The sequence below is a fragment of the Peromyscus leucopus genome, chromosome 5 (genome assembly GCF_004664715.2).
Source record: "Peromyscus leucopus breed LL Stock chromosome 5, UCI_PerLeu_2.1, whole genome shotgun sequence".
Lineage (NCBI taxonomy): Eukaryota > Metazoa > Chordata > Mammalia > Rodentia > Cricetidae > Peromyscus > Peromyscus leucopus.
In genome coordinates this window covers 140,391,126-140,407,387 of record NC_051067.1, presented here as the reverse complement: position 1 = coordinate 140,407,387, position 16,262 = coordinate 140,391,126, and the positions used below count along the sequence as shown (strand labels likewise).

The 16,262-nt window shown below is 38.9% G+C and overlaps 1 protein-coding gene across 1 annotated transcript in view; it reads right to left on the bottom strand.

Moving 5' to 3' along the window:
- Prex2 (phosphatidylinositol-3,4,5-trisphosphate dependent Rac exchange factor 2) overlaps positions 1–16,262 on the bottom strand; it is a 307,700-nt gene that overhangs the window by 98,001 nt on the left and 193,437 nt on the right. Inside the window, exons 32-33 of the mRNA XM_028864566.2 lie at positions 8,383–8,600; positions 3,669–3,771 (exon numbers count right to left, since the gene is read on the bottom strand). Of these exons, the coding sequence (XP_028720399.1) occupies positions 3,669–3,771; positions 8,383–8,600 (321 nt within the window). The remainder of the gene's footprint in view (positions 1–3,668; positions 3,772–8,382; positions 8,601–16,262) is intronic.

The window sequence follows — 16,262 nt, the reverse complement described above, 5'->3', positions numbered from 1 at the left end:
CACAATGTGAAGAGGAGCATCCAACTAGGAGAAAAATATCTGTGAAAGACACATTAGATAAAGAAAGGACTCTCTCAAAATATACAAAGAGCTCTGAAAATACAAAATAAGGAAACTATAAACTGGTTTTTAAATATCCACAGTAACATGGAACTGAAACCCACCAACTTTTTACCTGCAGAAAGTCATCTTCTATGAAAAACAAATTTATTTCACGAGGAGAGTAAGTCATCAAGCTGTGTGAGGGAAAGTCTGAGAACACCCTATGCAGACTCACCCTAGAAATCAATCATGATGGCATCATCCCTGCAGATATGACACCAGATCATTGAATGGGATAAGTGTATTTATAAGTAAGTTTTCATTTAAAAGTTGATAGTTCCACCTGTTTGGATTGCCTGTCTAACCCCTTCCACGTCTTTATCTTCCTTCAGATCTGTTTAAAAGCTGCTTCTATGGGAAGCTTTCTCCAATTAGCCCTGAAAAGGCCACATCACCCTCTTTGATTATGAATCTTTATTTCTTCAGAGCATTTATCACATCCTACTTCTGTAGTTAATTCATCATTGTGTCTCATCTTGGCGTCAATACAATGGGCCCATGATATTTCATCCATTATGGTAGCCATAGCTTCAGATACAATGGTTGGTCCATATGTACCCATTCTTCTGATAACTACCATAAGATTAACAGTATCATGAAAAAGGAGACATCTTGCCATCACGTGCCCAGAAGTAAGTGGAAGGGAGTGGTTTCAGACACTGATCACAACCATGAGCTTCACGTGATGCTTGAGGATTTCAAACATACCTCACTTTACCACCCAGCTCTGAGCTGAGAAACCTAACGGTTTCATTGGCACACTGATGGATGAGAATAGATCCAGGATTTGAACTCAGGTTCTAGATCAAAGTGAATGGTTTCTTTCCAGTTGACACTTCCTTCTCTCTATCCTTTGTTCTGTCCCCAGAGGCATGCAGCCAACCTCTCTCTGTACTAGTCATGCAGACTTTATTAGCCATCCTGGCTCATCAGCTTCTACACAGGTGGAAAGACAAGACTACCTGCCATAAATTTTAACAAGCTCTGACTTTCTTATACCACTTAAGTAAGACTTGACGGACCTCAGGTAACGACTTACCTTTCACAATGAGAACTCTCTCCTATCATCATTTTGAATTTGCTTGAAAAGTCGATGTTAGATCATGGCCTACCCCTTTAAAAAGAAACTAGATCCCACTGTCTGAAGAAATAAGGATGAATGCACACTGCAGCCCTCTCCCTGGTACAAAGCTAAGAAGCGTTTCTGGTTATGGATTTATTGGTCCTGATTTATGGTTCTAACTGGTATCTGGTTCCACTACGCTCTTTGTCGAGAATGCTATCCCAGACTAAACTGCATGGTGTAAAACTTCCTGCCAGCCCCCAAAACTTATAAAAGCAAGATACTACCCTTTGTTTTGAGGGTTACTCCGAAGGCTCCTCTGTCATCTCCAAACCACCCCTCTCATGGTGGCTTTATCTTTTTTCTTCTCACTGTGACTGGGGGCTTCACGCTCAGTACGAGAATGAGGCTTGAAAGAACTCAACAGAAATCCACCTCCCTAGACTCTCCCTCTAGTGCGCTGGTGCTGAAAGTGTGTTCCTGCCTAAACAATCTCTAAATGAAACTCCTTTCAGTTTTAAGAGGAAGTTTCTCCTTCCCTTTAAGGCCCAGGTTATGTTGTTTTAATGATATTGTACCCTTCTAATCAATGTTCTCCTACTCAAGGCTGAATCATGGTCTCCAGGCTTTTTCTCCTAAAACACTTCATTTCTGAATGACTATATGTCAACGCCCTTCCCAAACCCACAATGGCTGCTCTTTCTTTATTTTTATGTTTAATAGTGGAGTCATGTGAAATTGATACTGGTGCTTTACTACAGAATTACCTTCAGACGTCCAGACTATGCTCCAAAGAGATGCATAACGCACATTGATAACCACCACCACCACAAGAACAGCCATATTTAAACCCTGTTTTTTAGAGGATTACAATTACCTCTAATGTTTGGAATGTGCCCAACACATCAATGTCTCTTACTGTGGATTAAAAAAAAAAATCACTCACAGAGCTCATCATTGTGGTTCCCGTGCTTACTCAGTTGTCAAAAATGTCATTTTGAAACCACATAGGACAATGAATGCTCATGAGGGCTTATAGCTCCTCAAGCAGCATTTTAAAGAATGAACATTAGGTAACATCACAGAATCATCTTTTCAGCCTTCAGCAAAACTGTCCCTACTGCCTTCAAGTAAAACTAAATGTCTTTCTACACACACAAGTAGAAGCCTCATAATTTATTTAAAATTTTGTTTTTAGTCAAAATTTACCACCTCTTGTCAGATAACAGTTCTCTCTTGTGTATCACCAACTTATACCTTCATATTCTTGCTTTTTCTTGTTCATAAGTGGAAATGAAAATTAGTGACAATTCTATTTTCTCAACCTTCATAAATTGATAGAAATAGTACTGATATTTTTAATTTTACAATCTCCACAGATCCCCTCACATCTAGTTCACTATGATTTCTCAGCTGAGTCACTCAAGAGCTTCCTAAGCAGCCTATGAGCTTCTGCCCCGTCCTCAGAATGGTATATGTAACACAACAGCCAGAGGCATCCTTTTGGATATGTAAACCAGACCCTGTTGTTCACCCAGCAACCAGGACCATGGAGATATCTCAATCCCAGGAAGCCCTACATAGTCCTGTCTCATACTCTGTTCTGTTCACTTGCTCTACCATAGCGAAAAAAGACTGGCTTGTTGCTCTAAAAACATGTCCTACATCCTCCTACCTGGGAGTGGAAGAAGTCTAACACACTCTTCTCTCAGTATCTGATGGCTCTCTCTCAGCCCCCTTCAGAGCCCTGCTCACCTAGACCAGAGACCCTCCCCATCCTCTTAAGAGCACCTTTTACTCTACTCCTTTATCTTTATATTCTAATCTATTTTATTGTTACTTTAACTTCACATCAAATTAATTTGTTTTTCTGACCTGTCATTTTCTTTCCTCACTTCAATTTATAACCCACAGAAGACACCATCTGCTCAGTACTCCTTTGGACCTGATTCCCAGAATAGTGCTGGAAAGAAGTAAGCATTCAAATGAAGTTTTGCATGAGACAAACAAAGGAATGATGGTCATTATTTCATCAGACCATGGATTTGAAATGAGCACATATTGAGTCTCTATCTAAATATTAACCACTGAGAAGGGGAATAAGAACATCTCTTATCTCTAAAGACACTTATCTCTTTTATCAAAAACGTAGGCTCCACACACTTCTGAAAAACAGGAGGCACACAAACGTTTTTAAAAATAAACTAAAAATTTCATGGACAGGTAGACACCTTATTTTAAAAAAACTTATGACAAGACTGAAGTCATAGAAGAATGATGGCAATTTGGAAAAATTTAAAGACATGGACAGTAATCCATGGGTTCACTACATAACAAGTACTGATACTCAAGTATGACATCTAAAATAGAGCCTCTGTCAACACTCATGTTGGAAAATGGATAAGTCAGAGACCCTTTTCAATCATTCAACTCATAGAACTCTATGCAAATGGACAGACAGTACCATCTGCTCCAGAAACACTCTACAAATATAGTTACTCACTTGCAACCAGTGGCTCCTCTTCTGATGGTCTGAAGAAAAAGGAAACTTTTTCCAAATCAAATAGAGCAACCAGTGTATCCTCCAGCATGGCCTGTTCATCTTTCTACAATTAAGGGAAAGAATCTATAAGACAACCGGACAATGTGCTGTCAGTTCCCATGGTGCAATGGAAACCCAAAGCAGAATCATCACTTCTGTTTTATTCCATAGAAAGCACTAGTGCCAGCACCTGCCTGAGAACTCCTGGTCCAAAAGGAAATCAAGAAGTCCTACATAGTGACATCTTCCTTGTATGGTTTTGTAGTTTTCTGGTTTTGTATTTTTTTAATATTTAAATGATTATACACACAATTTTCAGACTAGCTTGTAGATAGAATCTAATTATAATGATCTCATTTACAAATAATCTATGCTTTTGGCCTTTTACTTCTAAAAGCTCACAAAGTAACAGCTAAGAAGCAAAAAAAAAATCGTTATTTTTAAGTTGAAAGCTACATTAAATCACAGCCATTCTGTTTATAATAATTTATTCATTATTCAATTACTGCTCATTAGAATCAAGATAAAAGCAATTTCCATGTATAGATATATTTGTCTTCCAAAGGGCTTACATATAAATATCATGCTTACCTTACCAGCTTTGTGGAGACCTTAGTCTAGAATATGAATAAACAACCCAATTCATTTCAGCCATTTGTCTCATTTCTGTAATGAGATTTCCCATGCATAAAATAACAATCCTTTAAAAGCTCTTTCACTGCACTCAGGCTGCTTCAAAGCACAGTAAGCTTTGAGCAACTCGTTGAAGTATATGAAGCATGCTGAACTGCTTGAAAGGATAATTCATGTTATTTAGAAAACAAGGGCTGGGGCTGGAGAGATGGCTTAGCAGTTGAGAGCACTGGCTGCTCCTCCAGAGGACCCAGGTTCAGTTCCCAGCACCCACGTGGAACCTCACTACTGTCAGTGACTCCAGTGCCAGAGGACCAACACACTCACACAGACATACACGTAGGCAAAACATCAATGTACATAAAATAAAAATAAACCATTTTTTAAAGATGAAAACAAATGCTATATTAAGAGATAATTCCTATGTGTAAGGTTAATTGTGTCATCATTATGAGCCTAAGTACTCTGTAGAGAATGTAGTAACTGTCAGTAAGAAGGCCAGAAGTGAGCACCAGAAATGTGACGTCACTGAGATACACACACAAGTGTGTGGGTGCTTAGACACCCATGGAGGCTAGAGGTGGATGCCAGGTGTTCTGTTCTCTCTCTTTTCACCTTCCAGACAAGGTCTGTTATTGAATCTGTAGCTAGCCTAAACAGCAAGTTCTAAGGACCTTCCTTCCTATCTCTCCCCTCTACAAAATTAGAGTTACAGGCATGCAAGAAAGCAAAGCAGTTGCATTGTTGGTGTTTGGTTGGTTTTTGGTTTGGGTTTTGATGTGAAACATGTGGGTGCTGAGGATTCAAACTCAGGCACACACAGCAAGAGCTTTTACCCACTGAGCCATCTCCCCAACCTCCTAAACCCCTTTTGAAATAGCAGAAAGAAAAGTACCTACCACCTGGAAGTTTATGGCAGGACTGAAAAAAATCACCCTTTTTCTGATGTCAAGGAATAGAGTTAGGAGAAATGTTCCAAACATCTCAGCCTCTGCACATAGCAATGTGAGCCATGCTGTTTCAGTGACTGTGATGGAACTAGGGGACAGCTGGCTGTGCCTAGAGCTCTGGATAGCACAGTCCCTGGGTGGTTGCAGCTCTCAGAGACCCATAGTCACAGGTGAGCTTGTGCTTTGTTTTATTTATTTATTGGTTATAATTTAATTTCAACATGTCTCCCTTGCTCTTTCTCCCTCTGATCCTCCCAAGTACCCTTCCCCACTCTCCTTCAAATTCATGGCCTCTTTTTTCAGTCAATACTATTGCATGCCAATGTACATACATATATACTCCTGAATATAAAATGTTTGGTCCATTTGACGCTATTTGTATGTACATTTTCTGGGCTTTTTTTTTTTTTTTTTTTTTTTTTTTTTTGGTTTTTCAAGACAGGGTTTCTCTGTGTAGTTCTGGTGCCTGTCCTGGAACTCACTCTGTAGACCAGGCTGGCCTCAAACGTACAGAGATCTGCCTGGCTCTGCCTCCCGAGTGCTGGGATTAAAGGCCTGGCTTCTTTGCATTCTTAATACAGAGGTTCCCTTGAATTTTTTTTCCAGTAAACTGTGATTGAAAAATCAGTTACTGAAATAAATTTAAAGGCCAGTTTTTAAGAGGAGCGCAGTTTCATTGAGATGTATAACTCACAGAATATGCAATTCACCCAGTCAAAATACATAGCTCAACATCTTTGATGCATGTGGAGCGGAGACACTTCTGTCATCATCTAATTGTAGAATATTTTCACCATCTCCAAAGGAAACTGAGCATCATTAAGCATTCTCCCTGGGACATCTACCTGAGCTCTTAGCTCCAGGCAATCAGATGTCTACTTTGATCTCTGAAATGTATCCATCCATTCAGCATGTTTCATCTCAGTGGAAGCAAACTGTGTTCTCTGTTGCCAGGATAGTTTCCTTAGGATTGTGTTTCCAAGATTCATATACAATCTAGCATTCATCAGTGCTACAAATTGTCTATGCCTGAATAAGATTTTATTATATGAAACACAGCATTTAACTTACCCAGTCATCCTCTGATAAACACCTGAGTTGCTAACAGTCTTTATGTATTTTGGGTAACACTGATAGGACTATTTGACACAGGTTCTTAAGTGAATAGAAGTTTGGGTTTCCACTGGATATTACCTAAGGATTATGTCTTGAAGAACTGGCAAGCTGTTTTCCAAAGATGTTGCATCATTTCACATTCCTGTAACTCATTTCTCAGGATTATAGTTTCTACAGATCCTCACCAACACTGGTTACTGTAGAGGGCTCTTTCTTTGTGCTTTGAGTTACATTTCTCTAACGGCAGCTGATACTGATTATCTGCCATGTGCTTTTATATCTATCTTCTAGGACAGTATCTACTCAAATCCTTTCCCCACTTTAAATTAGATTTTTTTTTTTGATTTTCGAGACAGAGTTTCTCTGTGTAACTTTGGTGCCTGTCCTGGATCTCAATCTGTAGACCAGCCTGGCCTCTAACTCACAGAGATCCACGTGGCTCTGCCTCCTGAGTGCTGGGATTAAAGGCATGTGCCACCATCGCCAGGTCTTAAATTAGGCCATTTTTTTAAAAATAACTATTGAGTTTCAAGGGTTCTTTATACATTCTAATCTACGCAATTCATTGCCTCTATGACTTGTAAATATTTTCTCCTAATCTTGGAAAGTTCAAACAAAATTAGCTTAAGTCAAAGCTGCAGCAACTGACTAGATATCAGAAACTTTAAATAAAGAAAAAATAGGATAGAAATGGAATCTCACTTATGCATTCATTCATTCATTCCTCAATCAACAAATACTGCTACTCTGTCAGGAAGTAGCCTGGCTATCATACATAATTTACATTGGATATGCTATGGCTTTTGTTTTTGGTTTTTCAAGACAGGGTTTCTCCGTGTAGTTTTGGTGCCTGTTCTAGAACTCACTCTGTAGACCAGGCTGACCTTGAACTCACAGAGATCCACCTGGCTCTGCCTCCTGAGTGCTGGGATTAAAAGCATGCACCACTGCTGCCTGGCTGGACTTTATTTGTAAACACTTTGCCTAAAGTATCTTACTTTTAATTAACCAAATAACTAATTTATTACCCCAAGACGTCAAGAAGTGCATAGAAAAAAAAAAAGAAGTGCATAGAATCTTTTCTAAATAATCTACTTCTGTATCTCTTAGCTACACTGAGATAGATGCCATTACCTTATCATTCCAGAATCTTCTACGGATGTACAGTACAACCATCACCTCCCTACCCAACATTGTGAAAAATGTTATTTTGCTATATTCACACGTCTCTATTTGTTTTCAACCTATGTTACTTGGTAGCTACATTTTCCACTTGAACTTTAGTTAGCAGATGAGACAGGGTCTCATGTTCCAAATCAGAATTCCATTTAATGAGCCCTCAAAATGTTTATGAACATAAAAGCAGAGATTTGTGCAGTAGTATATCACAAAACTACAGAAAGTCTCCGTGAAAACCCCCAAAGGTCTCTGTTTTTCAAATGGTTCTCGATCCTTTTTTTCATCTTTCTGCATGCTTAAGTATGGCCTTGTCTAGTGCGGCTGCTGCAGTGTTCTGTCTATGGGAAGCACTCATCCAAAGGAAGAGCTGAAATGGCTTAGCCCGTGCGAATCTGAAACAGCCTGCCAGACAGTAGCTGCTCTGTGAAGCAGATTATCAGCCTCAGCGAGAGCTCAGGTATCTGGGAAGCTGTTACTTCTGGCCTGAGTGGATTTATCAAAAGCCCACATTCCTCTCGTGACTTTTTCCAGTCAGTGCTCAAGCATCTAAGAATTACTAACATTGGAGTCTCTCTCCCAGCTTTTAGCAGCCAGAGACAAGGGATAAAATCAGAAAAGAGGAAATACACCACACATTCTTATTAAAACCTGAATGATCATAGGGGGAAAAATTCCCTTTAAAATAGTCAAATGATTACAAAGGTGACAATAAGGGAGAAATGGCCAACTATTCCATATTTGGTAATGTGAGCAGATAGGTTACAGCTGGTACAGACAACAGGAGTCATATTCCTTACCAAATTTGGTGACAGAAGTGACTGGAAGTGAAAAAGAACACCTGCATTTGCAATCTGGTCCAGCCACCTTCTGCTGGCTTCCCACGTCTCCATCTCATTCTCCTTGCTGTTGTCGAACATCTGGTTTAAGGCGGCCATGAGCTGCTCAGAGAAGGCACAGACAGTGGCCACAAGACTCTGGCAGAAAACCATGTCTCTCCGGAGCTGAGTTTCACTGTCTGTGATTGAAAAGAACACAAAGGAAGCTTTCAAATGTTGCAATAGCCAGGTGTGGTGGCACAGATTTTTAATCCCAACACAGATCTCTGTGAGTTCAAGGCCAACCTGGTTTATACGGTGAGTTCCAGGACAGGCAGGAATACATAGAGACACCCTGTCTCAAAAATACAATATAGAACAAAAAAATGTTGCAGAGACCACCACCAGCATGGCACTATGACTGTAAGGGAGCAGTTGAGTGGCACACATACTTTGGCCCTAAGCAACAGCACTCTGATTGGACTTAAAACCCACTCAGCATGAAGGAAAGCATGCTGTTACTAGAAACCTAGCCAACAACCCAGAACTAGTGAAGTCATGGGTCTTGGAGAAGAACATAAACTGCCACCTCATTAAAGCAACCTAATCCCTAACTGCATTCTAAATATCCCTTTGCCCACTTAGTGTAGTATTCACTCCTCATGAAGGAAACTTCTCTTTGCAGCGAACAGAGACCATTACAGAAAACCACAACCAATCAAAAAACAGTTGTGGAGCTCAGTCCCAAAGGATACATCTACAAAACGACTACTGCTTGGAAGGTTTGGGGAACACTGTGGGAAAGGGGATAAAAAAGACTGTTAAGAGCCAGGGGATCAAGGAGTTTGCTGTGAGATTGTACCTTCTAGTAATGGCAGAAACCACACCCATAAAGGCTCACTGACATGACTGTCTAAGCATGAGCGGAACAAAGACAGCAATAGGCATGCCCAAGTGGATTGGGGGGGGGGGGACCAATGAGGCCTCAACTCTACACAAAGAGCTCCAGACAACTAAAGAATAATGGCAATGGGAGAAATAGTCTTCCCCATGGAAGAACACACCAATTAGCTATCCAATACCAAATGGTCAGCCCCCAAAATATGCATGTAAGTAACAACATATAGACTGAGCAAGTTGCATTTATGTATTCAAGAACATGTATCTGCAGATATCTATACATATATGTATGTGACAACAACTAATGAAAAAAAAGTCCATGACTTTGCAAGAGAGCAAGGAGTAGAGAGGAGGGTTTGGAGGGAGGAAAGAGAAGGGGGAAGTGACATAATTATAATTGCAAAAAGAATGTTGCAGAGTGAAAACCATTTTTTTTGGAGGCAAGGTCTCTCTGTAGAGCTCTGGCTACCCTGGAACTCACTGTGAAAGACTAGGATGGCCTTGAACTCACAAAGATCCACCTGACTCTGCTTCCTAAGTGCTAGGATTCAAGGTGTGCACCACTGCACCCAGCTTGAAAATGAATTATTACACATATACCAAGGCTAGTGTTTAATTTTCTCACTTAAGGGAAAAGGGTTGAGTTTCTTTAACAGCAAAATTTTCTAGAATTCTTTTAATGAGCTTTAAACAGTAGCCTAGATCAGAAATGTTTAAAGAAGACTCCTTGGATGGGGATGGGGGTGCTGTGAAATGCTGGCCCCTGAACTTGACATGGTTGTTGTACACATCAGACCACAGAAGCTATGAGCACATACATAAGACCTGCACAGAATGAAGCCAGTCAAAATCCAAGCATGTAAGAGGAAAGGGCTCAACAGACCCTGCTGCTAGCTGACAAGCTACTGAGAGCTGCTGGCTGTTCAGGGAGAGAGAAGCCCATTTTTAGGAGTGTGGCCACTGATAGGTTCTCTGTGCCCTAATGGACAACCCTGTGCCCATATGCACATGGACAGTAATAATTCAAGTCGGTGGGCTAAAAATAATAAGAATGAGAAAATAAAATAAATAAGGAAGACATGAAATTGGGAAGGAGATGTGATCAGAGGTCCTGGGGGATACAGAATAGGGGAATAAGGGATATAGATGATCAAGTACATTAGGTATATATATGCAAATTCCAATGAATAAAAGTTAAAATAAAAAAAAGTCCTTCATAAGCACGGTGACTCTATTTTGTAATCATTAACTTATTTTATAAGAACTTGAGGAAAAAATACAAAACTTTCTTATTCATATTTTTACCTTATATGACACAATTTTTATTTGCTAAAAAGACTCAAAGTCTAACTATACAGTTTGTGCTGACAAACTGAATATTGTTAAAATTTTTAAAATAATCACCTTCAAAACCTACCCAAATATTAATGCATGTCGAGAGAGCACATTTGCTGGCCAACTGCCTGTACTAGTAAACAAATATGCACCTCATGAATCACTCATACAGTATCTTGGGTAGTAAATATGTCTACATTTATAAGACTGGGGATGTCTATATTTTCTCTGATACCTAATAAATTTAATTTTAACATAAATTGATTTTAATATGTTTAGGGGAAGTACTATTCAACAGTTGAGTAGGTTTTGCTAACTCTGAAGGTATTCTTTCCCTGTGAACTACCTCTGCAGGGCTTGTTTATTAATGAAGGATGATAGACATCTGGGACTCATTTGGCATCAGTACAGACTCCAGCGTACATAACCTTCAGGCCCTAATTTTGGCATGGGGTGAAATCCATGTGCAAAATAATCTCCCCATCAAAGTAGGCTGAGTATTTTGAGAGCTTAAAGAACCCTGTGAAGGGAATACCTAATACTGGCAGTGGTGTAAAATGTAAAGATAAATGATGTCTTCAACACTGAACTCCCATTTTATTGACAGAGACATCATTTTTAAGTCATTTACAAAGAATATTGAACATTTGTCTTTAATTACCATCGAAATGTTTCCACACAATACAGTTGCTTTGTGTTAATTTTAATGTTAGGACCATTCACTCGACATTTTTCTTAGAAAACAGATTAAATAGTAAAATATCCAATATTATATTTAAAATATTCATTTATTAGTTTTAACTACATGAACGGTCTCCTTTGGTAGACCAAAAGGGTTGAATATGCTAATTCCATAAGGTTGACATATTAATTTAACCAACACGTGCTGTGGATATCACTCTATATAAATAAAACACTGATGGCCAGTGACCAGACAGGAAGTATAGGCGGGACAAAGAGACAGGAGAATTGGGGAAACAGGAAGAAGAAGAAGGGAGAGACACTGCAGCCACCGCCAGGATAAGCATTATGTAAAGAGGCCGGTAAGCCACCAGCCACGTGGCAAGGTATAGATTTATAGAAATGGGTTAATTTAAGATATAAGAACAGTTAGCAAGAAGCCTGCCACGGCCATACAGTTTATAAGTGATAGAAGCGTCTGAGTGATTATTTTATACGTGGATTGTGGGACTGTGGGGCTTGGTGGAACCTGGAGAGAAGCCCTCCAGCAACAAATGGCGCCCAACGGCTCGAATTTCCACCTTAAACCTGACAATATTTAATAACCAATTCTAAACAGAGCCAAAACCAGGTTCCTGCTTCTTGTCTCATACGGGTAGCTAGAGGGCGCAAAATGCAGGTTTGAACACTGGCGGGTTCCTGGCGCGTGCGTTTCACCGGCAGTATGGCGGGAATGAGGCGTCTGCCAGCGTCACATTAAGCTGTGTGGTAGATTTAGTCCTTACTAGTATTAAGAAAAAAAAAAAAGAGGTTTCTGGGCTACACAATGCTTTGATAAAAGCTTAGACCCACTATTTCTGAGAATTGATGGCTCCCAGAGCTGGCAGAAAACGTACCACCGCCATGTTGGGAAGCTGAAGTGGGCGGAGCCAGCAGCCACAGCGCCCTTTCAGGCTTAAAAGGCTACAGTTTAAAGCAATAAGTTCACAATAGGACTGATTCAGATGAAATAGTTTATAATGCATGTAATAATGTATGTAGGCTTAAAAGAAAAAAAATACATACCATTATATAAACAAATAGTATCTAAAAATAAAGTGTTTAAAAAAATAGTAAAGGTAATAAGCCACGTAAAGATGGCTATCACACATAAAATCTGGATTATGTTGTCTTTGATATTCATAACTAAAGAAAAACATTTGATTGTAAAAGCTGTTCAGTTATGCCAAAATGTAAATTTTAAAGGTACCTTGACTTCAAAATTTGGATATAAGGATATGTTACTTTGGAAAAGAGGTTCTGCTTTTGTTTCCACAGAAAGCCAGAGGCTATGGATTTGTTCCAGATTAAGATACATCAGGTTTCACCAGCCAAGACCCCCTAAAAGATCTCCGATGACACCATGGCCCAGATGATCCAACATCTATAACGGTTTCAAGGCAACTGGCTCCCACAATACAACCTCAAGGACTACCCTATAGGCCTAAAATTTTCTTTGCGTCTCCCTAAGATACAGCGCCCCCCTCCAGCAGGAAGTAGTAAGAGATGCTACGCCCAAATTCCCAAATATACCAAGCTGGCTTTAGGGGTGGAATTGGCTCACTCCCCCTCTAAACCCAGACATATTGCTTTAAAAAAAATGGTTAAGAGATTCTTGTGTCCCAAATCAGAAGAGCCCTCTGGTGTGTGACAGAGAAAAATCAATATTTTTATTTAAAACAGGTTGATTATAAATGTGATCTCTTTCTAAAAAAGAAAAGGGGATATGATATAGATATATAGGAGGATATAGAGATGATAAGATAAAAGGGTAGATTAATGAACCTACTTTTAAAGAACAACTTGTTTAAAATGTTTTACATTGGTATAGATTTTAGTTTGTTTAAATTGTTTTACATTGATATAAATTTTAGTTTATTGATACAAACTTGAAGTTAATTTTGTTATACTGTATATATATATATATATATATATATATATTTCTATTCTTGTTTGAGGTATTATGTTTATGTAACTCATTTAAAATTGTAATGGATAATTAAAAAATAGATTAATAATTAGTCATCTATGATAATCATATTTATAGCCATATTAGTTAGGTCTTCTAGGTATACATAGATATATTTCAGATAGCTAGGTAATCTTCAAACACTTCATAGACCTAGAGAATATGGCATTTAAATAACTTAGAATTCTGTTGACATGAGACACAATTGCTCCTGGCTGTGCCAATTTGATCCCGAGAGAATGTTGGGCTTCTAAGACATTTCCATTTGGAAGTTTGTCTTCTTGGCACAAAATGGCCTACTGGGCAAAGAACTGCCCTTGCCTTGATGGCTGACAGTACAAATACAATGCTGTCCTTTCTGGACAAGCGGGACACAAGGAAAGCAACCACTGAATTCTGCCAAGACAGGGTAAGATGGTCTTTCAGAATTCCTGCTTATAAAAATGGTCTGTCATATACTCTAGGCCTGTAGCCAATTTGAATGCACCAACAATGCTGAGAAACATGAGATGACTGTCCAGGCTGCCAGCTGTCTTGGTCTACTCTTGCAAGGTTCCCGAAAGTTGTTTGCATCCATCTACCATTTCTCAGGTCTTTGATGTGGTTAAAGACTAGATAGTTATAATTTCCTCAGTTATGATAAAAGATAAGTTAGATATAAAACCTTAAACTCACAAATATAAGATAGACAGGACATCTTCTTTAATATTGTAAGTATAATTCTTGCTTGATAATTGTTTTGTTATATGTAATTTTGCCACGTTAAAGTTAAAACCTTCCTTTTTTAAAAAAAGAAGAAAAGGGGAAGTGCTGTGGATATCACTCTATATAAATAAAACACTGATGGCCAGTGACCAGACAGGAAGTATAGGCGGGACAAGGAGAGAGGAGAATTGGGGAAACAGGAAGAAGGGGAGAGACACTGCAGCCACTGCCAGGACAAGCAGCATGTAAGACGCCGGTAAGCCACCAGCCACGTGGCAAGGAATAGATTTATAGAAATGGGTTAATTTAAGATATAAGAACAGTTAGCAAGAAGCCTGCCATGGCCATACAGTTTATAAATAATATAAGCGTCTGAGTGATTATTTTATACGTGGATTGTGAGATTGTGGGGCTTGGTGGAACCTGGAGAGAAGTCCTCCAGCAACAAACACGTGTAAGTTAGATATCTACCTCCAACAATTCTATACCATGGCCCTGTGCTGCTAAATGGGGAAGACGTTTGGCAAGTATCTATCCAACATGAAAACTGGGAATAAACTTTACTAAACTCTCAAGAGAGAAGCAAAACACCTGTTTTGAGTTGTACAAATCTAACAGAGTAGGCATTCAACAACTGTCTACCGAATGAGTGAACAGAAACAATGAAGCATGGGTGCTGACTAATGAACAGAAATGCAGGAGCTCATGCTCTGACTTCCTGGAATCGGCGGATTTAGTTTAACTGAAGAGCCAGACACACGAAGCCTGTGAGCTCAAACATGAAATAAGGAGCGGGCCACCCCTCTTCTTTGACAGTCTTACTTTGTTTTTTAGAAGTCCTAGAGCAAAAAAGAAAACCTGGATAAACTTAAAAAAAAATACTCAGGAACTGTTATAGGAATAGTCTTACCTAAACCTGAGAATAATTTAATAAAATAAAATTAGGAAGAAATTGCTAATATCAAAAGTGGGAAGTCATCATCTAGGGAGGAAAGGGTCCGGCTCCTTTATCAGAATGAATGGAACTCACAAGAGTTAATAACTGTAAAAACAATGATGTCCGAAGTGCTTCTGAAAAGAAATTCTTAAATTTTATTTTTTATATCTCCCCAATACTTAGACACTTCATCTCCTCTCTCTTACTATATTCTTTATACATGTAAGCCAACTTTCATTCAATCATTATCAAATCTGAAGAGATCACAATTAACATTCATTAATCTTTCTAACACAAAAGTGTTGATAACTCCAAATATACATTGTTCTTGCTCACTGATTCATTTTTAACATTGAATATCCCATGAGAATAAGGCTTAGTATCAATTATTGGAGTAGGAGGAGCCCTAGTCAGAGCCTTGGCCACATTTCTAGCCATAATAGAATAACAGAGATAGAAATACAACAGTTAATGATTTTTTAAATTAAAGATACTAAATAAATGCTCATTGCTTTATGGGGTGATAGTCACCACTTGGCTCTTTTGAGCAGACTTCATATATATATTCCCACTTGATATTCACAGTTCCTCAATGTCACACTCCCCTCCTCTCATCCCACAATGCAGCAAGATTTTAAAACTGTAACAAAACAAAGAAGTGTGGGTGCACAGACCTATACAGAGCCTTGCAGTTAAACTCAGCACCCCTCAAACATTAAATGCCTTGCTAAATGGCCTCACAGCCCATATTTTATTTCTATGCCTCATTAGACAGAAGGATAGATAATCCACAAACTTTAATGCAGTGTTTAACAATCAATGCATTAAAAGATTGGACATTTTTGAATTATTGAAATACTGAAAACTGTGAAATTTTCTCTTTCTCAGGAAATATGGTGAACTTATTCTGCCATCACAGACCCAGGACATCTCTCTCTAAGATGGATAATTGAAAGCACTGTGAGAGTCTTCCCCACCCCCCATTGGATTATTAGTGCATCAAGACCAGAAGTGGTATATCACATGAATTATACCATAGACTTTAGAGGCAATCAATGAGCATTCAGCTAGTGTCTTAAGGCACAGGATTTGGACCTGGGCATATAACTCAGCAATAGAGTGCTTCCCTGGAATAAACAAGAAAAGGGCTTTGGATTCAATCCCTAGTACTGGAAGAAAAAAAGAACTAAGACAATATTCATTTCTACTTCCTAATTCACAGGTCTCTAATAAAGACAAACAGAATTTTAAAAAGCACAGCAGTTCTGAACAAAATGCATCTAATAGGCTTATTAA